This window comes from Gouania willdenowi, chromosome 19 (genome assembly GCF_900634775.1).
Source record: "Gouania willdenowi chromosome 19, fGouWil2.1, whole genome shotgun sequence".
Classification (NCBI taxonomy): Eukaryota; Metazoa; Chordata; class Actinopteri; order Blenniiformes; family Gobiesocidae; genus Gouania; species Gouania willdenowi.
The window spans coordinates 3,568,633-3,591,194 of NC_041062.1; the positions used below are offsets into that span (position 1 = coordinate 3,568,633).

Below are 22,562 nucleotides of genomic sequence, written 5' to 3' on the forward strand. Positions count from 1 at the left end.
CTGGGGTCTTGGCAGGAGGCAAAGACTCGTGTCAGGTAAACATCAGCATGAGTTTTTCTCTTATTGTAAACATTGTCAGCAGTGATCTCGGTTCCCACATGTCCCTCCATCTCTTCAGGGTGACTCTGGAGGGCCTTTGGTCAATCAAAAAGGCTCCACTTGGGTCCAGTCAGGAGTGGTCAGTTTTGGCTTTGGCTGTGCTCGGCCCAATCTCCCAGGAGTCTACTCCAGGGTTTCCAGATACCAGTCTTGGATCAACTCCCACATCCAATCAGACAGACCAGGCTTTGTGCAGTTTACCTCCAGTGGGCCAGATGCTGACAGCAGCTACACTTGTCCTGGCCTTCCACTTGCAGCCTCTTCATCTCCTACTGCTTCCATTATCAAACCTACACTGGGCTCTTTAATGTCATCGACAACTACCTCAACTTTATCTTTGCCTACTGTAACAAGTGTTTCAGGTGTGTCATATGAAAACAAATTCAACTTTTACACTGTTTTATACATGTACTATGTTTCTTGAGCATTTGTTCCTTTTGCTTGTTGGACAGTATGTGGCAATGCACCCCTAAACAATCGTGCAGTAGGTGATAGTGGAAATGTCCCTGAAGGACTCTGGCCTTGGGTAGTAAGTCTTCAGAAAAACGGGGTATACAAATGTGCCGGATCTCTCATTGCACAAAATTTTATCATCACATCCGCCCAGTGTTTCTCCAGGCAAGATAGACACTACCTTAACTTTATTTACCTATTAATTTTATATATGTTGGTTTTTAATCACATGTATGCCATTTTCTCTCACAGTTCTTCCCCAGATTTTCGTGAATGGACCGTTAATGTTGGTCGGCAGCTTTCCAACGATTTTGAGTTATCATTGAGTGTAACAAACATATCCATAACCAATATGTCTTCGTCAAACATTGCATTAATACAGCTGACCAAACCCGTCAGCTTCAGTGATTACGTTCAGCCTCTATGTGTGGACATCAACGATGATCTAACCTTCCCTAGTGGTACAGAATGCTGGGTAACAGGCTGGTTGATGGAAAGCAGGAGGAAACGTAAGGGTTCTTTCTCAGCAAATTGAAAAAAATAGTACTCCCAATTGTTAATTTCTTGATAGATGTTTGATGTGGCACAACAAACCCTAAAAATATTTTTATGGTAGATACCAGTATTGTAAATACTTTACTAATGTTTTTTTCATTCTTGCAGGTTTTTTAAAAGTGGATCCACTTCTCAGAGACCTTGAAACTCAGGTTACAGCTTGTTCGGATGCCTCTGATTCGGAAAACATTTGTACTTTTTCCGTTGATCTTCAACAGGTAAAATACAACAACATAATGGTGGGTTAAACTTTTCACATAAGTAGAATCATGCTCTTATTGTTTTGCCTTCACAGGGTCATGAAGGGAGCCCTTTGCTCTGCAAGTCAGAGTCATCATGGTTCCAGGCTGCTGTTGTTACTCTCAGTGGAAACAAAGCCCTGGGCCGTGTGGATATTCAGGTCTTTGCCAAAACATCAAGATTTGCATCATTTTTAAAGGAGACAGTTGGTGACATGCCTTCACCTGCATCCATTTCAAATGGAATTACACCTGTTTTCTCAATGTTTCTGTGGTTTATTCCCTTAATGTTTTCTTTGTTGTGACAAACATATAACTATTTTTAATACCAGGGACTGAACAAATACAATTTGTTTATTTAGCAAAAAGTGGTGTAAACTTTGCTAAATCAAGATTTAAAATGGTAACTTTTATTTAAAAAATCTGATTTTAAATGCAAAAATTATTTTTGTAAATTTTTTTTGCATGTATGTATACATTTTGAATTGATGTTTTCATGTAACAAAAATGAGAATCACTTTTACACCTAGATGTAAATCAATGATGTTGACCTAGTTTTAATTTATTCAAGGATGCCTAAAAACATATATAATTGATGACCCAAACAGAAATACAGCTGCAGCTAAAACCAAAAAGTTAAAATGCTAATTTGTTTTACTGCTGTAACTGTCTTTCACTGTGATTTCTCTCATAATGCTGCAAATCTAGCACATTTTCTTGATAAATTACAAAACTTGTGAAATAAAGATTTTTTTTATTTATTCCTTGATGTAATGCATTTATCTTTCTTTACAGCAGTTTAAGCAGTTTAAACCAGAGCTACTTCCTGTGTAAGATTGTAAATAGACCCCCATATAACATGGACCCCGTCAATAGAATATGGACCCCCCTTTTTCCGTTACGGAATATGGACCCCATCTATAAAATATGTGCCCCCACCCCAATGTTTCTGCATGAAGTATAGACCCACCCATTTTACTCAGGGTAACATGGACCCCTCTATAGAATATGAACCCACACCAATTTTCCGCAGTGCAAAAAAGACGTTTTCCAAATTCTGCAGCGGAAAATGGACCCCGGGTCCATTTACAATATTAAACCTGATTTCTGGTTTTAATACTAATAAAGCCTACAAGTGCAACATATTTTATTAATACATTCTAAATATAATAATATCATGAAAAAGGTTAAATAAAACATTAGTTACTGAAAAAAAATGCTGATGCTTTGATGGCTTTAAGTTCAGTGGGTGATATTTGCACAAGTTTGATGGTTAGAATTATTGCTTTTATTCTTGTGGGGCTGTATCTTCAGCTTCTGGACTTGTTGCACTTTCATCGATCATTTCTTTGTATTTACTCTTGAAAAATCCTGCCTGATTAAAACAGAAAAAGAAAGAATCTTATTTAAAGGGAACCTTTGTTGGTCCTGTTCTATGAAGCTGTTTAAGAAGTGTTTTAGCTTACCCTGTACAGGCCAGCAGTAAGTAGAATCAGTAGGGTCAGTCCTCCCAGAGATCCACCAATAATCGCTTTGGTAAAATCCGGTGCTGGATAAACTTCGACTTCTACCTCTACCTGCAAGGTCACAAAATACATTTCTGGTTAGACTATTCTTCTAACTAAAGAAATAAAGAAGTAGCAATCTAGCACGTGATCACCTTGCGAACAGGTGGGTTGGTGTTCGATCCTGCTGAGAAGAAAATGTACTGGTTTCTATCAAACTCCAGACTTGCTGTGCTGGTCAAGAGGAATTTGGCAGATTCAAGTCCAATCTAGAAAAATAGAGTATTGGAATCAGGGCATTTGAAAATGTTTTATACCAAGAGAAAGTTTCAGTCATGAAGGTACACGTTGACATCAATTACCTGCTCTATCCACCCTGAACTGAGGTTTGCAGAAATCTTGAATGTCGTACTCTCAAAGCCTCCCATGAACTGCTTGCATTTAAACTGTCGACACAAGGCTACAGAGCAGTCCTGAAGGTGTTAGAAATATGAAAGAGTGAATGCATAGCCACCATATTACCGGGGATGGTACTTTCTAGCTCACAGTAAATTAGACAGTTTATTAATTTACGTTTCCTTTAAACACCTGAATCAAGTGGAATTGAGCACACATGTTGGAGTACCTGACCCCCTCCCTCTAAACAAACATATAATGGACACTTTTCACCATGTGGAGCGATGCAGGTGTGTAGCGTTTGGCCCCATGTCCTACGGCAGTGGTTTTCAAACTTTTTTAGCTTATTTCTGAATCCAAGACCCCCCTTTGTCCGACGGCAACATTTTGCTTAGAAAACTATTTAAAAAAACAACTATAGAGCATAATAAAGGAATGAACGAGTGATAACACACAATTCAAATGATCTCATTTTGTAAAAAAGCGGAAAAGAAAGTATTTAGTGCAGTGGTTCACAACCGCTTCTGGCAACCCCAAAGATTTTATTTATTTATTTATTTTCTAGAATTAGTTTTTGATCATGTTTGAGATCAGATATCTATTACTGCATTTTAGTTGAACTTGATTCACAAAGTGTAAGTATAGAATTGAGGTTGTATAAGATTGTGTGTTTTTATTTTTTTATTTTTAAGAATAATAAAAATAATAACTATTTCAAAATAAAAATTTCACAATGTATTTGAATTTTTCAGAAATTTCAGACGACCTCACATGGCATCCAAACCCCAAAGTTGAAAACACTGATTTAGTGCCTCCTGAATAGATTTATTTCAATTGTCATTTCACGTCACATCACGACTAGGGTGGGACCAAGACTGACACCTTATTTGTTAATATTCCTATCTCTCTTTCGCTCTCTCTCTTTCTCATGTGCCCCTAGGGGTACACGTACCCCTATTTGAGAAACACTGTTCTACGGCATCATCACTAAGCTAATGTACGAGCGGCGCAGACTGGAAAAACTTGTTGGCGTGAGACTCCACACATTTTATTTCACTCTTTACACATCTAAACTTAGTCATTTAAGCACATACCTGTACGTCACATTTTTATTTGTACTGTAGAAGCTGGTTGCATGTGAAGCTAGTGCTCTAATTTCTTTGCCGCTGCTACATCATGTATTGCACTGGCAGTTCCACTTCATATATATATATATAATCCTGTCTACAGAGCACCTTCAATGAAGTGTACTTGTTTGGATTTCAAATCTTAAAACAGTATTACTCAAGTAACTTTACAGCATGCAGATACAGTATGTGATAGCCATACTTACTACTACTTTGTTTTTTTCTATCTGAGAGACAAAGTCTTTGACTTGTGGTTCTTCATCTGTGCCAATCTGACAGCCAGGAATCTGAAATCAGCGCAGCTTCACATCAGTTCTGCTGATCTTTATGGTTTCTCAATGATTTATTCCACATGTACGTTTGAGGAATTCCTGTAGCAATAATCAACTTCACCTGTAGACTGCTCACATTTGCCCAAATGTCCTTTTCTCCAAGCTTCACAGGTACTTGAATTACCACTGTCAAATTCAGTACCCTGAGATCATTTGTTACCTAAATACATTTAGAAAGATACACATTTAGCGATAAGGTTTTGGGAAGTACAGTATATACAATTTATTTTACCTTAATCAACTGTTTGACAGGTTTCTGTAGATTGTTCATTCCAAAGGAGAAATTGCTGTAGCTGAATGAGCTATATAAATAGAACATTTTGAATATTTTAGCAAATAATGTAAAAAAATCCCTTGAAATGAATTAAAATATGATTTTTATTTTTTTAATGAGCTTTAAGTCTGTGAAAAGGATAGGCTGATGTAGAGAGATGGTTTCAAATGGACTCACCTTTCAATGGTGACGACAATACTGTACTTCACATCAATTTCTTTGACTTTGTAGACTTCACTGGCTGGGGAGTGCTGATGATTCCCACTAGAAATAAATAAATAAAAGTATTACTGTCCATTCTATTACAGAAACAGCCCCTAACACTAACAATTCAGGTGAGAATTAGACCCACACCTGGTTGCATTTGCAGAGATAAAGATGCTTCTGCCAAGTTCACTGTTGGTTGTGATGCCATAGGAGACAATGAATAGAGCCTATGAATGGATGATAGAAAAAAGAAAAAGAAAATTACTTCATTGGTTGATTTTGCACAGATTCATCCAAACCAACCTTCGTGTTGCTCTTGAAAATAGGCTTATCAATACTGCAGACTGTGTTTCCTCGTCTTCGATCGTCTCCACTATCTATAGAGTCGCACTGAATTCTTCCCTTGATTAAAAAAAAAACAAAAAACAGTTTTAAGGCCTAAAAAAGTGTTGGGTATCGTATTCATACCTTGTCAGATAACTTGACAGTGACACATAAAGGTACGACTAAAGTTTTACAGTGTATCTTTTTATGATCGTATGTTTGCATGTTGAACTCTGGTTTTCCATTTTGAGTACACATTACAGGATGAAGAAATAATAGCTAATATTAAGAACAACATGATATTGTTTGTAATGTTTTGCTTTGTCATTCTCTCGGATTTGTAAATCGAATTTTATTGAATTTATTGATGATTTAAAAGGGACAATGCACATTAATAAACAGACGTGCTGTAAATGAGCCAGAGATTGACAAAAAAGGCTAGTTTTCATCTGGTGTCCCTGGCCAGATTTTAAAAGGTAACATAACATGTAAAAGGTATTAAAATAGAAAAAGAAAAGTAAAAAAAAGAACAAGTATGACAATTAACAATAATTACTAAAAAAAACAGGAACATAGTTTCAAACAAAATAGTTCATCCATACTAAACACAAGAGAAACAATGTACAAAAATCTAAATAAAATGTCCTACAAATAAGTCATTTGATTCTTACAATAACAATAATTATCATTTAGAAATAATCATTGCTATGCAATGTCTTACTTCCAGACTTATGAACTTTCTGTAGGAAAGGCCAACTGGATAAGTGAGTGTAACATGGCTGTTGTAGGAGTTTTCTTCCAAGTTCTCTATCGATACTGTGACGTCCAACAGCTCATCAATGCCCACTCTGATCTCTGAAGAACTGACGCAGAATGAAAAACCATGCAACAGGAAGGAAAATTACACTCTCAAACAACACAACCTGGGAAGTTTTAAGTTGAACTTCTAGAATAATCCATATCTTGCTTGTTATTTATTAGAAAAACATGTGTTTGGATGTAATCATGCAACATATGGAGGAAAACATCCAGAGAATCCATATATGCAGAAACAATTGTGAAGTTACAATTAGAATATTAAAGATATTCTGGTGTATCTGAGGAATGGCTGTGAACATCAAAAACCCCAACGCTGTATATGAAAAATAGTGACGTTCCTGCTGTTTGCTGACAGATTACTTTTGCCATTTTGATTAAATTTAGATAAACTGATTAATGAAAAAGTACCATGATTGACTAATTAACAACAACTGAATTGTGTTAATGTTTTAGGTTCCTATTCTAAACAAAACCATATTCTTATTAAAGCTGCACTATGTAGAATCATGAGACTTGTCTTGAAACAACCATGCTCCCTCCTCCCCTCCCTGTTTTGAAACCTATCGTCCCTTACCAATATCCTCATGAACGCGCACAACTGTGGAGCTCTTAGGGACTCTATCTTGTGTTATTGAAGAGTTTTCTGGTGTTTTAGACTGAGCCGTCAATGTCTTTTCTGGTGTTTTAGACTGAGCACTCACGGACCTACGTGAGTCCGTTCTATCTGAGTATGTTTGGGTCTTTAGACTGTTGCTTTTCTACTACGGTCTTCCCTTTTCTGCTTGCTTTGCTGTGTAACCACAAAAATATCTGATTGGCTGAAAAATGCTCCTGGATTTCTAAAGCTGTTATATAGAGACAAGATAAGTAGCAGAGGTCCCGTTTCCTATCAGAGCACTTCGGAAATTATGGATTTTTGATCAAATGAAGCCAACAAAACTTACATACTGCAGCTTTAATGAGTAACTAAACCCCTGCTTTCTCCTGACCTGCCACTAAGTGGGAAATTTAAAAAAAAATCCTTGATTATGGGAGGGGCTCCTGGAGCAGTGAAGACATGCCTTCTCTTTACTATAAAATCTCCAATGAACAATCGATGCTATGCTAACTAGCTACTAATTACTCATTATACCTCCCTATTCCCTCTTCTCTCGGTCCAACCTACTCACCACAGATTGTAAAGCCCACAGGTGCTAGTTTTTTATAAAAGGGGCGGGGCTAACTGTGCTTGTTTGTGAATCAAGATGGTCCCAAGACGTCACATGATCTTGTTCTCAGCCAATAGCAAAAACCAATTGTAATAGCCTGGTTTCAACCCATAGAGGGCAGTTACCAGAACATTTTACAACTAAATTTGCCAAATTTAAATACTCTGACTAAAATGTTGAGAGTTGGACCAGCAGGTTTAGTCACTCTTTAAGGAACCATTTTTATTCATCGCCTCTAATTGTTGGTGCATGTGTCATATTTACCTGGTGAAGTTGAAATCCACCTTTAGGTTGTCAACACACCTGTTGTCAGTTCCACAATAGATTTCAAACCCGATCTGAAAGAACAGTGCGGTGACGTCCAGTTGTTTAAAGTGAGTACATAAAACTTTTGTGTTTTAGATTATATGAAGGCTTATTGTTACGTACAGGATGAAAAGTGGTTGTTTGAGCCTCCTGGGCCAGACTTGGCTTGAGGCCGCCACCCAAGGATAGACCTTTAAATGTGAATTGGAGTTCATTTCTAAGTTCATTCAGAGCATCATCTGGACAAGGCTGCAAGAAAAAAAAAAAAAAAAAAAATCAAATGTTGAAATCTGAACTCACACCGAAAAAAATGAAAAATTAATTTTACTTGAAAAGATATGCAAAATATGACTTAGTTATTAAAATCTAACAAATAATAAATGTCAGTTGTCTGACGAGTTGTTCGCTTTCCAATGTAGCGCTATGATTTAAGAAGACATCTATAGACATCAAATGTATTTGTTGAGAGTCAGCTACTATAATGCTATCGCAACATGTTTGTCGGTGTTTACCTCAATAAAAAACAACACAGTGAAACATACGCGACGATTTAAGTCGACGTCAACCGCGTCGCTCGACTTTCTCTTCCCTCGTTGTTTCTCAGTCATGTAAGCACGGTTGTTTGGGAATTTGCGAGTCGCATCCAGGGTGAAAGTGAAATTAATTCTTGCTTGTGCTGGAAAACACAAGCGAGTTTCACTTAGAGATTACAACTGTGAACATAAAAATGGTAGCAAATACAAATAAAAAGACACAAGTTTTTAAATTTATAAGGAACCTCTATCTACTGCAGAGTGTGGGATCATGATGAAGCAGATATCAGCGCTACTGGCCAATGGATGAATACAGTCTGGGTTCTGAGTTGGGATTTGGTTTGGAGTGAAAGCTACCGTAGCCTCTATCATTACGATCGGCCTTGATCTGAAACCAAGCAAAATTGGTGAATACACATGAACAACCTTTCAAATCCTTCACGAAGGCTCACCAAGGAATTTGCTTCAGATTTCTAGGACTGACCTGAGTAGAAGAACTCTGCCCTTTGAACCCACAGCCAGATCCGGCAGTTTGTCTCCACTTTGGTCCAAAGACAAAGGACTGATTGAGATGCCAAAGAACCTCAGCCCGGACTCAACTTCAGAGGCGGGAATTCTCTGTGTAACAGAAATCCAACTGGATCGTGAGTGAGGCTATGCTAAGGCATGATGCTGAAGCTAAGGCGACATTTTTGAAAGCTATAACGAAAACATTTTTGCTACTATTGTGTAACACCAAATATACACCAACCGGTACATTTAAAGCATAGCTTAAGAAGGAAGGGGGTCGCCAGATGCCTTCAAGAAACTTGGAGTATTTTTTTAACAACGTGAGCCCATTTTTTTTTAGCCTTTTTCTGCAGCTGCACCAAGCTTGCCATATTTCAACCTATTTTCAACACTTTTTCTTGTCATATTTTTTGCTTTTTTTAATAAACTGTTGCTGCATTTTACTAATTTCTTCATCAAATTTCAATGCCTTTTCTGCACATATCGTCTACTTGTAAGACATTGTTGGCACTTATAAACCCTTTCCATCACTTTTCTGCCTAATGTCACATATGTTGACCCATTATTGTCACTTTTAACCTCTTTTCACCATATACCATGCTATTTTTCTTGCCAATTTAACCACATTTACCATTTTTCATGCCCATTATTTGCCAGTTTAAACTAGTTGTTCCAATCTTGACACTTTTAACCCTTTTTGCCATTTTTTTCAGTCTGTTTTTAGCCACTTTGGCAACTTTTAACTGTTTTCTGTGTTTTTTTAAATCCCGTTTCACCAGCTTTTCCACCAACTTTAGTTACTAGTTTGTTAGGTAGGCCTACCTGTAGTGAATTATAAGCTCTATCAAAAAAATCATATATACTGTAATTCTAAAGATTTAATCAGCTATTCCTCCTCTAAATCGCTTCAATGTCCTTTCAAACTCGTTCCCTGTTAAGCCCACTTTCTGCTCACTTTCGCAATAACTCCAGACACTAACAACTAAAGACACGTCAAAAGTAGATCCTACACACATCCTTATGTTGGCTGTTGTAATAAATAAAATAATATCAAAATAATTGTGTAAAAAAGCTTAAAAAATAATAAATAAAAATAATGAGGCATATCAAAGGAACAAACTGGGAACCAATGTAAACACTGACATTTACACTCGACCCAAATTTACACTCGACCCACATCTTTTTGTTTATTGGTAATCCATAAAACACAAATGATGTATTAAGTATGACTCGTACAGGTGCCCCTTAATGTTAAATCTATTTCTATTTATAGGTCAATGTTTTGCTTAAAATCAAATCTGTTATTATAAAGATTTGAGTAAGATTTTTGTCCTGCGTCAGACATTTTTATTTATTGTATTTCACCCATGTGTTGTTTTTAAGGTAGAATTTGGCTGAATTTCTCTTTAGTGTCAAACTTTGAGTAAATGTGAATCTGTAGAAGTTTTTCTGTGTTTATAAGGCCTTTCCAGGCATCGGCATGTAAACACATACAGTATATTCTACGTGAAACATTTGTTTTCTCTTCACCTGTGAGTACAGAGGACTGATCCATTGCATTCCCTCTCCATGGAATATGTAGATGCTGCCCTGGCCGTCGTTCTCAAGAGGTGCGCCAACGGCTAAATCTGCCAGTCCGTCTGTGTTTAGATCAGGCAGAACAGCAAGAGAAGATCCAAACCTTCCTTTGACGGACGCATCACCCCTCAGCGCTATTTCGGAGTCAAAAAGACACTCCACTCTCTGTGGAAAATGTGATGGTGTCAGTGAGTCTTTAGTGGCCAGTAAGCTAATGATGGAAATACATTTGGTAATTTACCATGCTAATGATTCTGCAAATGTAAACTCTTCCCTCTCTGTCAGGATCCTGATGCATTGGAGCAGATATGAGGATGAGGTCTGTATAACCATCATCTTGTAAGTCCATTGAACAAACTTCTGCTCCGAAATATTCCCCAGTCTGAAACAGTGGATGAAAATCATTAGTTTGGTGGAATAACCAACAGTGTTGACTGTCTCTTATACCTGCTGTGGATAAGGGGTGATCATTTGTGATCGTGATGACGATACAGCCATGACCATTCCTTTGTGTTTATATCTGGGAGCGCCAAGAACTGTCAGTGTGCCTTGAGGGGTTTGAGCAACCGCTATCGAGTACCCTAAAATGTAGAGTAAATGAAGTCATTAGAAAGACCTGAGCTTAGCCTGTGTGTGGATTCTTCACGAGAATAATTAATTGGGGCTAAACTAACTTTATATTTATTTACAGAGTCATTTGACAACAGCTTTCCATAAATTAATCTGCTAACAAACCTTTTTTCAGCCAAAACATTATGAGCACCAAATTCAACCTAACTCAACAAGACATGAAGTCCACTTGACAGTACTTGACTTGATGTAAGTTGCATAATCTGCATGAAGCCAGAAACAGCGGCGCCTCCAAGTAGAGACACTGTTGATTGGAATATTTGTTATAATGTTTGCAATCTAAGGAAGCTTTTTGCATTCACTTGGAGAAAAAAAAGCAGGTTTTTTACTGAATAATTTCTCTTTTTGGTTTGTTTTTTGGGCTATTTTTATCTGTTTTTCATAAAATTTTTTTCTTCTTCTGTTTTTCATAAATTTTTTCTGTTTTGTCGGAGTCATTTTTTCAAATTTGTCTGAAAAACAAAAGAACTTTGCCAAAAAAATAAAAAAAACATGAAAGAAAGTGCCCGAAAAACGAATAAAAATATATAAATAATTAATTTTTTTTCAAGTGAATGCAATACACCTCAGTAGCAATCTATGAAGGTTTGTGTTTTGTTTTCTCCACAGGTTGTCCTCTGTTGGGTTAGGCCTTCCTCGTGTTTGGCGCCCCCTGTCATATCTGTGTAAAAGTGCAGCGTACATGCATTTGTCCCTCTGTGCTGTCACAGGTGAATCCCATCCCCTTGATTACCTTCCCTTAGTACTTAAAGGATGCATGGACAATAGAGAATGTGTTTGAAATCTCATATTAACATACTACTCATACTAAGTTTAAGTATGTAGTGCGTTCACATTAGATAGTATGCAAAGATTGAGTACTTGAGAAATACCCGAATGTTTACTAAATTAGGACATTTTTGAAGCATGCACTAGTCGTACTCAACCGCCCCATGATGCAATGCGAGCTGAACGTAAAATAGTCGTGGGACTGGCTTCGAGCTTAAAGGCAAACATCCCCTTTTCAAAACAAAAGCATTTCTTCTTATCTTTCATTAGTTTGTAAATAGGGCTCTTGTTTTGAAGTTAACTGGAAGTTTAGTCAATTACACAATGGAGGGTCTCGGAAAATCTCTGAAATGTTGGTATAAAATGTGTTTCCACGAGTTTTATGAATCAAATGACCATATGTTGATATTCTACTTGGTCACTTTCTCACTTAAAATGCTTCAATGTATACTTCAGTGGGAACGCTTATCATTAGTATGTGATTTTGAACACAGCCACAGTGTTTGACGGTGGATTGTTTTCTAAGTTGTGCAGGTTTTCGTCCCACGTTTTTAGGGTTATTGTGTTGAGCTCTTTGGTTTTCTTATATTTTGTGATTTTTCTAATTGGGTCCTTCTTACATACACATGTTAATAGTTGGAAAAATAGCAATATAGGCTTCCTGTTTTTCTCATGAAAATTGATTTATGCTATTTAAGTAGCTGTAAAATCAGCTTTAACTGAGAGACTTTTCCTGTGTCTTTTTAAATGCATAAATACAGTATAGTTGTGAACTTATCTCACCGAGATAGCTATCAGGCTCCACCGAATAGGGTTTATAGGAGCCCACTTCTTGGCCGTTACTCTTGTACTGTATGTAGCCACCCCTCCACTGGTTTTCACCAACAACAGACATCAGAATTCCCTGCAATGTGAGCAGCGCCATTTGTTTGTCTGTCGTTGTAGGACCGTGATCTGTATTTCTGGTGCATTATTTACCTTGGGTGTAAATGCTGCCCTGAAGCCATCTTGGGACATTTCCATCGTCAAAGACTCACCACTGGTTTTAGATCCTGTATCAGAGAATGGCCGTTTTTTTCAACTCTATTGCAGCCTGCAAGTTGATGTTACATACAAACATCTTCACAGGAATAAACACTTGAAATCTATAGTAGTTTTTACATCTGCATATATTAATTACTGAAAGTGTTTAGTTTCAGACTCTTACGATTCCTCTTGCCAATTGTTTTTCGTTGTTTTTAGATTATGTCTCAACAGTAATATTGTCAATTTCAATATAATACATTTTATTTGTTCAACGAGGCATAGGAAGAAGAAGCCTATGTTGTCAAGTCCTACCCCCATCCTTCACCATTAACAAATGCAAAATCCAATGAAAAAAGCTAAATTGACAATACAAATAAATACTCCAATCGCGCTATTAAGAAAAACAGAACAATTCCACAGATGGAAGCAGGTTATTAGCGTAAAACTTGTGCCAGCACCTTCAATAGAGAAGATCTTTTCTTGCAAGTTCTCTCGTATTTTCTCAAGAGCATCAAAACCATCCACTGTAAACACATAGTCCTGTGAAGGATGTGATGCAATCGTGTTCAGCTCGTCCTGTGCTTCTTCATCTGTAAATGCGCTCCCAACCTGGCAACAAGACTTATTAGTTACCATTTTTTTGTTGCAGTGCTAATAATGGCATCACATGTACAGTACTCATTAAAACTCTAATGACAATGTTTCACAACTCGACCAAAGTTAGAGCTGATGGGGACGATAACTAACGTTCTTTATAACGTAGATAAAGAATCTTATGATAAATCAAAGAAAAACCAAGAGATTTTACTCACAAACAAACGTTGAGGGGTTGAAATTGTCATGTACCTTGAATTTTGGAAAAGTTTCACGCATTGCATTATGGGATTGGGAACCCATAGAAGAAGGAGAAAAAAAAGAACTGAAGTGGAGATGTTTCTTTAAGAAGTGTTTTTACGTCATTCTTACTGGGGTTTCTTGTGTTCCTTTGCCAGACAATCTTTATAGTGTTCCCTTTGATATAATGTATATATGATATAATTTTCATCTGTATTCAGATGTTTCCGTGGAAGACAAAATGTCAACATCCGTCCCCTGGGAACACTGGCGATAGCAGTGAACAAAAGCAACTTTTGGATAAAGTTACAGTTTAAAAAAAATTAGTTATCCTACTTGGCTGCTTTAATGGTTTTCTCGTTTGAGCACCTTATGCCTTTAGGTTGACAAAAATGTCACCGATCACAAAAACTATATCAGTGTTCAAGAACACACAGAAATAAAATGTTCGAACATCAGAAAAGGTTTCAGTCATGGTGCACCCCTATCAGAGGTGAAAGTAATGGATTACAACTACTCACGTTACAGTAATTGAGTTGTTTTTATGGGTACTTGTACTTTTTTGAGTTTCAGTCATTTTACTTGTACTTAAGTACTTTTTAAAAGATTGTAAAGTAATTCATTACATTTCTACACCCAACCGTTACCGAGCAAATTATTATTTTTACCCCCTGCCACAAAGTGGAAGGGAATATAGATTTGAACTCCATCCGTCCATCCGTCCGAGGTAAAGAAACTGTTTAAGATAGGATAACCAAACTCAGCGTGTGACTTCAGGGTATCAATACCTTGATGGAGTTTGAAAATGAGAAGAGCGCATTAATTTTTTCCAGAGTTATTGCCCTTGTTCCTTTTTTTTTTTACTCTGTTCGAGGGATCTTCAAAGGGGACAGCTTTTTTTAGAAACCATTTGAGACAGTTAGTAATTTTATATTCTGGTGTGATAATATTTTTTTATGTATACATCTAAGTTCTTAGATTCAGGACATTTAGGAAAAGGTTGCGAGTTATAATGAGAACCAATCTGGCGGGAGATGTTGATGACTGTGTCTTTTTGTTTGTTTTAAAATGATCAAAGGACATTGTGAAACTACAAAAAAATGAAATAACCAGACAACATTCAAATGTATCACATCATATCTGACCAATCAGATTAAACGTAATGCACCGCACCAAAACACCATTAAATGCTGGTTATTTTCGCAGTTTGAGAGTTTATAAATGTAGCTATCTTTAGAGCTTGAGAATTTTTTTAAATTTTGAATTTAATTAATTTCTTTATTTAAAAAAAAAAAGAATTGTACATTTTGATAAACCTTTTATTTTATACAGATGCTTTTGTGGAGAAAAAAAAAAGCTCCAATTGGGCAAGATTATACATGAAATGTTTACTGTATGCAAGGGAGCTGTTGTAATATTTATTACCAAGAAAACAAAACGTAAGGGTGACAAAGTAACTAGTAACTTTTACTTTGAGTACTATTTAATTGAGCTACTTTTTTCTTGCGCTTGAGTGTTTTATAAATGACTTACTTGTACTTGTACTTGAGTACAGTTTCAATCAAGTAACAGTACTTCTGTGTAGGATGTGTCAGTACTCTTTTCACCTCTGACCCTCACTTTTACTCGTAACACAATCACATCACAGACACAACTCACCCCAATAGCAAATCTAAGGATTTTTTTCATTTGAGCCTCCGATGCTACTTTTGGCAGCAGCTTTCTGTCATGTGAGTCTCCGTCTGCAATGACAACTAAAACTTTTTTTACATTTAACCTGGAACCTGAATCAGGTGAGAAGACCCTCCGTCTGAAAAAGGAAAAGAAAAAGAAAACCACACATTTATACAGTATATATCTATTTATCAGAGTCGTAGTCAATTATATAAAATATAATCGCGTAATTGATAATTAAATACAATTACTGCACAATTATATTAGTAATTGTAATTTACAAAATCTGTTTCTGTCGTAAACGTGATTAAATTGTAATCGAGTGTAGATAATTGACTTTGTAATTGTAATTCTATAAAAATTGTGAAATACAATTTAACGCCAAACTGGGGAAACCATGTTACAGTTATATGTACAGTTCTACACATATGTAGTTAACAATTATTAAAATATGTTTCATATTAAGCTTACCCACATTTTACCATTTTAAAAAAATAAACAAATTTAGGGATATACTGACACAAAAAAAGATCAGACGCCCACACCATATATATTAAAATCTATATTTTCATGGATTAGGAGGCCGAACAATATAACTAATAGATAGGGAAGAAAATAGATGATAGATATTTGTTTATAGTGTATTTTACAGCTGATTTAGGACATGTTATCATAAGAGATGCTAACAGAAAGCTAACACAAGAGGATGGTTAAATTCTAGGTTATTTATTTTTGATTAACTGTAATAGAATTTTAGTAATTTAGAATGTAATTGTAATCTAAAAATGTAATTTACCCCAACTTTAATACACACACACACATATATATATATATATATATATATATATATATAAAATATAATAAACATCACATTTGAATTTGTAATTGCAATTACATTACAAAAACAGTTTTTATCAGGTTTTATAACAGTTTCACTGGGTGAAATCGTCATGGTTAATTACTAATTTTACTTATTAGTTACTAATGTATCCAATGACAGAAAGTAAAGTACATCCTGAGCCACTTGTTTTATTAAGTTAATATTCAGATAATGTACACACGGCTATAATAAAGACAAACTTAAAGACACTCACACAACATGTCGGATGGCAGCAGCTGTGTTTGTTCCTCCTCCCAGTTGTGTTATTTTATCAATTTCTTTCTTCCAGTTTTTTTTATTGAATGTGTTGAAATAATAATGGATTTTGTTCCAGTCGGAAAACTGGGTAATGGAAAACTGAAAGAAGTGAAGGACCGTGAGCAGACAAGACCATGCTGTTTGGAGAAAATAATATATGAAACTATAAATAAAGAATATATATATATATATGCAGAATTAAACAACAGTTATTTTTAAGTGTATGTATACTGTATACTGTATATGTGCTTCAAAAACCACAGATTGCTCTTCAGGAAGTAGACATAATTTAAGACTGAAAATAAGTTGTGATTAGGGTTTTACCTGTGTGTCCTGTTTGATAAAAGAGTTAATTACGTCTTTAACAAAAGTCTTCATTCTAATAAAATCATTTGGACTAACACTGGTTGATCCATCCAGCAGAAAAGCAATGTCAGCTTGGGTTTGACACTCTGAAAAAAACAAAGAAGATGAATCCATTTTTTTTTTTTTGAAGAAGAAGCATAAAATGGTGGTCTCTAATTTCAGGAAATAGAATTTTAAATTGTATTTAAAATGTCAGCTGATGATTTTTTTTTATAATAATAATAATGATCTTCTAATGAATATGTGGAATCTGTCAATTTTTCACTAGTGTCATTAGTATCACCAAATCTAATTTAATTTAATTTAGTGTAATCTAATTTTATTTAAATAATTTACAATTTAGTTTATTACAGATCCGTCCAAATTGGGTCAAAGTTTGCCGGCAAGCGATTCGTTTTTCATATTTGCAATTTTTATTTTTAATTGAATAACTTTGTTTGTCATTGTACATGTTACAGAGCAACGGAGCAACACAATTTCATTTCAGTTTCATTCCGTTCAAGAAAATCACATATAACACATATAACATATATTGGAGGACAGGAGCTGAAGAACTGTGGTTTGCCACTAGGGCGGCGCCCCGTATTTAGATGAAAAATGGGAGAACAGCAGAAGGAGAGGTCAGGGGGAAAAGGCAGGTTTTAAACTGAGTTCCCTATTGCAGGACAGTATAAAACTAGGGAAAAAACTCCTCAGCGTACATGCACTATGAGAAACAAAATAAAAACAGCCACAAAAGAGCTCGGGAACATAGCATGTGGGCGGGGGGGGGGGGGGGGGGGGATTTTGGGGGAGGGGTGTTTGGGGCGGGATCCAGGGCAGAGAAGAGGAAAAGCATTTCCAGCCGCTGGGGATGTTCAATTACATTATTTTTCTTGAGTTTTAAAGGATTGTTCAAGGCAGTGAAAAATGTAGTTTTTTGATCGTATTGTCATTGAAGACATTTAGATGTTTCATATTTTATGCCATGAAACACAATAATATAGAAAAGTGTGCTTCAATTTCAAGTTGTAATGTTGCAATCCTCCACATTGAACATTACCAGCGAGCGATCTTGGTATTGGTGATCCAAATGTATTGGAGGGTCTAATCTCCAAACACATGCCCTTATACATGGTGATACTTCGACAGTCCTTGGGAATAGTTGGGCCACACGCCTGGAAAAAGAAAAACACAGACATACAGAAAAACAATTGATTGGTTGATTGATTTGATTACATGGCAGACCATTGTGCTGGTTTTTTGTTGCAATCATTAACTCACAATTGTGTTTTGTGTTTTCGGATCAATGGTCATTGTCAAGCCAAGGGACATGTTGACTGCAAAAACTGTAAAAACATGTAGGAAATATATGCATTAATATCTAAAGTCAATTATTTTCAATTATGTTGCATTTTATTATCACTATTTCAATGTATATTCTATCGATTTTAAATGAATTGAATTAATTTAAAATATCCTGTATTCATTCTCATGGTGCAATTTTGTTGTTAAAACACTTTTTCACTGTATTTTTTCAGAATTTAGAGACAAATGTTTGGTACCTGACTGTGGAATGATTTTGCAGTTGTTGTTGGTGGCGTCGCATCGGTATATTTGCCCTCTTCCATTGGGTGAAAATTGTGCAAGTGGAGCACTAACCAGCAAACTACAACATGTGCAGTGTGTAAAGAGCACACACACAAATATAAATGCAAACACTGTCAATGCAGTCATCAACCCTCATGCAACTTGTACGGCAATTGTAAAGTTGCACATGCTAAAATAAACAGCAGCGTTTTGCACACATTTAACAACAAACCACTCCGCCGATAGCTCTCGTTTGCGTCAACGAGCTTTTATTTTGGTATTTCCAGTGAATTTGTGTATTAGCTAAATATTTCGTTTCTCCCATGACATTTTGATTTAGGATTTATATTGAACATTTAACATTTAAATTTAGATTTAACATTTAACATTTAACGTTTAGATTTAGATTTAATACTTATATTTAACATTTAGCATAAAGTATTTAGCATTTAGAATTACATTTAGATTTAGATTTAATATTTAGATTTAAAACATTTGGATTTAACATTTAGCATAAAGTATTTAGCATTTAGATTTACATTTAGATTTAGATTTAGATTTAGATTTAATATTTAGATTTAATATTTAGATTTAAAACATTTAGATTTAACATTTAGCATAAAGTAAATAGCATTTAAATTTACATTTAGATTCAGATTTAATATTTAGATTTAACATTTACATTTAAGATTGAAGACTTAACATTTAGATTTAACAATGGAGATTTACATTTAAGTTTTAATGCATTGATTTAGATTTAACATTTAGATTTGACATTTAACATTTAGCATACAGATTTAGCATTTAGATTTAACATTTTGATTTAGATTTACTATTTAGTTTTACTATTTAGCTTTAAAATTTAGCATAAAGTATTTAGCATTTAGATTTACATTCACATTTTAGATTTAATAACGACATATTTTTAACAAGAAAAGTAAATATCATGAATTTCACAAATATTGCCATACATCTGGTCAAAAGTAACATATGTTTTTAAAAACGTGGTTTGTTGCTAAATGTTGCGAAAAGTTGCTGTTTATTTTACCATGCGCAACTTTACAATCAGAAAACTGATCCAGAATCAGAATTATCAATTGGCGTAAGAATTTCATATCTTTAATGAAAGTTTTGTCAAGATCTGTCGTAACCCCGCTAACAGAAAAAATAAAATAAAATAAAATAAACATGAACTTACTCAGACTGTCTTTGCACAACTTGGTACCCAAACCCTGCAGCCGGGTTTCTCAAAGACTTCCAAGCCACAGGATCGATATTAAAACATAGCAGAGTCTCCAACTCTTATGGATGAAGAAGGAAACACAGTTGATACCTTTAAAGTATGTGTATTAAATGTGGCAACATGTTTATAAAGTGTGTGTTGAACATCTTCGCCGCTAGATGGCAGCAGTCTTTTGAACTGGATTTGTCAGTCGTTCTGTTCTACAAATTACCAAACACACACACACACACACACACACACACACACACACACACACACACACACACACACACACACACACACACACACACACACACACACACACACACACACACACACACACACACACACACACAACCGGAAATAGTTTGCTCTTTGCTCAGTTGTTTATTTTCCAGATCTTCGGGTAGTTACAAGTCCATTTAAACAGTACATATTCTAAAACTTAAGGTGCTATTTAAGGGACTCTAAAATGTAAAATATGAATAAAATGATCCTAAACATCTTGTAAATATAAGGAAGTGAATTAGCACCCGTTTTGAAGGAGAAAATAATTTTGAGCAAATCCAGAATAAAGTCAAAATGTCAAGATTAAAGTCAAAATTTCACAAATGAACTCAAAATACAATACAGTGATGAAAGTAAAAGGTTTGCAATGAAATAAAATCTTTAGTTTATTTTCAAAATTTCGATTTTACTCACGTCTTTTCGACTTTAATCTACTGTAAAGTGTCTTGAGATACCATTGGTTATGATTTGGCGCTATACAAAATAATAGATTGATTGATTGATTGATTGATTGATTATAGTTCAACTTTATTCACAACATTTAAACTTTAATCTCGACATTTGGACTTTATTCATGATTTGCCGTATAAATAAGATGTACTGTTACAATAATTGTCCAATTATCTAAATTCATGAATACTTGACAATAATTTAGTAGACACTCACTATGAGCTAGCATATGCTAATATAATTGTGTTGGTGTTTTAATGTACTGTATACTTTTACTTCAAGTTATTTTGGGACGCTAATCTCAAACCGTTCTTGAAGTTCTTCATGTTCAAAGTTTAAACTAATGTTCTGCACGTGTATCAATGTGTAACAATATCAATATAAACACCCTATAAACTATGGAGCTCAGATTGTAAAGTTGCACATGGTTCAATAAACAGCAATTTTTGCAACATTTTGCAACAAATATGATATTTACTTTTCTTGTACAAATAAAATGTTAAATCTAAATGTTAATCTAAAGTCTAAATGTTACATTTAAACGTAAATGTTAAATCTAAATATATATGCTTAATGTTAAATGTTAAATGTTAAATGTTAAACCTAAATCTAAATGTAAAGTCTAAATGTTACATTTAAATTTAAATGTTAAACATAAATATAAATGTTTAATGTTAAATCTAAATTTTAATTAAATATAAATGTTTAATGTTAAATCTAAATGTTAATTAAATATAAATATACATTTTAAATCTTAATGTTAAATCTAAATCTAGTCTAAAGTCTAAATGTTACATTTAAATGTAAAAGTTAAATCTAAATATATATGCTTAATGTTAGATTTAAATGTCAAATATTGAATCTAAATCCAAATGTTAAATCTAAATGTTAAATGTTAAATCTAAATGTTAAATGTTAAATCTAAATCTAAATGTTACATTTAAATGTAAATGTTAAACATGAATATACATGCTTAATGTTAAATCTAAATGTTAAATATTAAATATGAATGTAAATTTTAAATCTAAATGTTAAATCTAAATGTTAAAACTAAATCTAAATCTAAATCCATCCATCCATCCATCTTCATACCCACTTATTCCCATTTATCAGGGTTGCGGGGGTCTGCCGGTGCCAATCTCCGGCTCTCATAGGGCGCTGGGCGGGGGTACACCCTGGACAGGGTGCCAGTCCATCACAGGGCAACACAGACAGACAATCACTCACTCACTCATTCACTCCTATGGGCATTTTAGAGACCTAAATCTAAATGTTAAATCTAAATCAAAATGTTAAATGTAAATTTTAAATGTCAAATGTTGAATCTAAATGTTAAATCTAAATCAAAATGTTAAATGTAAATGTAAATGTAAATGTTAAAAGTTAAATGTTGAATCTAAATCTAAATGTTAAATTTAAACGGTAACAGCAAATTGATGACTTATTTTCACAGAATAGCTTGTCCTACCTGCCAGGAATAACACAGCAGTAATCGTCCAGATCATTTTGCTTTTCCCATCAACGACAGAGTCACATGAAACTGTTTCTGCTCGTGTAAGTTTTTCTAAACTCTGAGTGTGATGAACCAAGGAGGGAATGAGGTAAAAGTTGAAAGCAGTGTCATGGTAACAGTGATGTAGGAGGTGTCATCTCTGTTTCATATACCAAGGTCTCAAATAATCAGATAATTATTTTCAGCTTCTGATACTAAAAATATATATTTTTTAAATGATTCCAGTAAGTAATGGAGGTTTAACTCACGTCTAATATTTATCTAATGTGGGGTGCAGAAGCTAAATGCAACTAACTGGAGCTGCAAGACAAGAGACAAAAACAGGATTATAAGAAGCAAAAGTAGAAATCAAAAGAAAACCAGACATTACAGTGGGACAATATTCATTCTAATAAAACTACACTTGTCAACTTTTATCAACGCACAAACAGGCGTATCAAAGGATCTCCAAAACTGAAGCTCACATAGAATAGAAGAGAAAAGAAAAGAATAGATGAAATATGACAAAATGAAATGTATTACTATTATATTATCTCAGATGTTCATATATTTCAATTAAATCTCATTTAGATTTATTCAAATCATGCATTTCATCCTATTTCAACTCTTCATTTACTGT

The 22,562-nt window shown here is 34.7% G+C and overlaps 3 protein-coding genes across 5 annotated transcripts; 2 read left to right on the plus strand and 1 right to left on the minus strand.

The window, feature by feature from the left end:
* Positions 1–2: 2 nt before the first annotated feature.
* Positions 3–572, plus strand: LOC114481804 (tryptase gamma-like; the record flags this gene model as incomplete). Its single annotated transcript, XM_028476841.1, has 3 exons — positions 3–35; positions 119–445; positions 552–572. Coding segments are annotated over 3 exons (381 nt in total), but the record flags the coding sequence as incomplete, so codon positions are not given.
* Positions 573–584: 12 nt separating this feature from the next.
* LOC114482030 (tryptase gamma-like) lies at positions 585–1,674 on the plus strand. The gene is made up of 3 exons (XM_028477195.1): positions 585–1,061; positions 1,216–1,325; positions 1,403–1,674. The coding sequence occupies exons 1-3, from the start codon at positions 764–766 to the stop codon at positions 1,649–1,651; spliced, it is 657 nt and encodes a 218-aa protein (XP_028332996.1). The 5' UTR covers positions 585–763; the 3' UTR covers positions 1,652–1,674.
* Positions 1,675–2,571: 897 nt separating this feature from the next.
* On the minus strand, positions 2,572–22,010 carry LOC114481536 (integrin alpha-M-like). Of its 3 annotated transcripts, none has more exons than XM_028476455.1 (30): positions 21,899–22,010; positions 19,669–19,771; positions 18,446–18,549; positions 18,165–18,229; positions 17,944–18,058; positions 16,860–16,987; positions 16,492–16,634; positions 15,383–15,533; positions 13,348–13,498; positions 12,842–12,915; positions 12,647–12,767; positions 10,913–11,046; positions 10,707–10,847; positions 10,418–10,630; positions 8,862–8,995; positions 8,623–8,765; positions 8,387–8,520; positions 7,968–8,093; positions 7,803–7,876; positions 6,233–6,374; positions 5,491–5,589; positions 5,335–5,414; positions 5,158–5,244; positions 4,939–5,008; positions 4,768–4,866; positions 4,581–4,661; positions 3,214–3,324; positions 3,007–3,120; positions 2,813–2,923; positions 2,572–2,721 (listed from the first exon to the last, which is right to left on the minus strand). In XM_028476455.1, the coding sequence occupies exons 1-30, from the start codon at positions 21,933–21,935 to the stop codon at positions 2,635–2,637; spliced, it is 3,372 nt and encodes a 1,123-aa protein (XP_028332256.1). In that variant the 5' UTR covers positions 21,936–22,010; the 3' UTR covers positions 2,572–2,634. The 3 variants fall into 3 exon arrangements, with proteins under 3 accessions (XP_028332256.1, XP_028332257.1, XP_028332255.1); XM_028476456.1 differs by having other exon boundaries at positions 2,572–2,717; positions 8,357–8,520; XM_028476454.1 differs by having other exon boundaries at positions 8,357–8,520.
* Between the last annotated feature and the right edge of the window lie 552 nt (positions 22,011–22,562).

Excerpts from the sequence above, each read along its gene's own strand:
- LOC114482030 (XM_028477195.1), top strand. The coding sequence starts at position 764 with ATGTTGGTTTTTAATCACATGTATGCCATTTTCTCTCACAGTTCTTCC. Across the intron at positions 1,062-1,215 it reads GATGGAAAGCAGGAGGAAAC|GTTTTTTAAAAGTGGATCCA; the intron begins GTAAGGGTTCTT and ends TCATTCTTGCAG. Across the intron at positions 1,326-1,402 it reads TTTCCGTTGATCTTCAACAG|GGTCATGAAGGGAGCCCTTT; the intron begins GTAAAATACAAC and ends TTGCCTTCACAG.
- LOC114481536 (XM_028476454.1), bottom strand. The coding sequence starts at position 21,935 with ATGATCTGGACGATTACTGCTGTGTTATTCCTGGCAG. Across the intron at positions 8,766-8,861 it reads GGCAGAGTTCTTCTACTCAG|ATCAAGGCCGATCGTAATGA; the intron begins GTCAGTCCTAGA and ends GCTTGGTTTCAG. Across the intron at positions 5,245-5,334 it reads ATCTCTGCAAATGCAACCAG|TGGGAATCATCAGCACTCCC; the intron begins GTGTGGGTCTAA and ends ATTTATTTCTAG.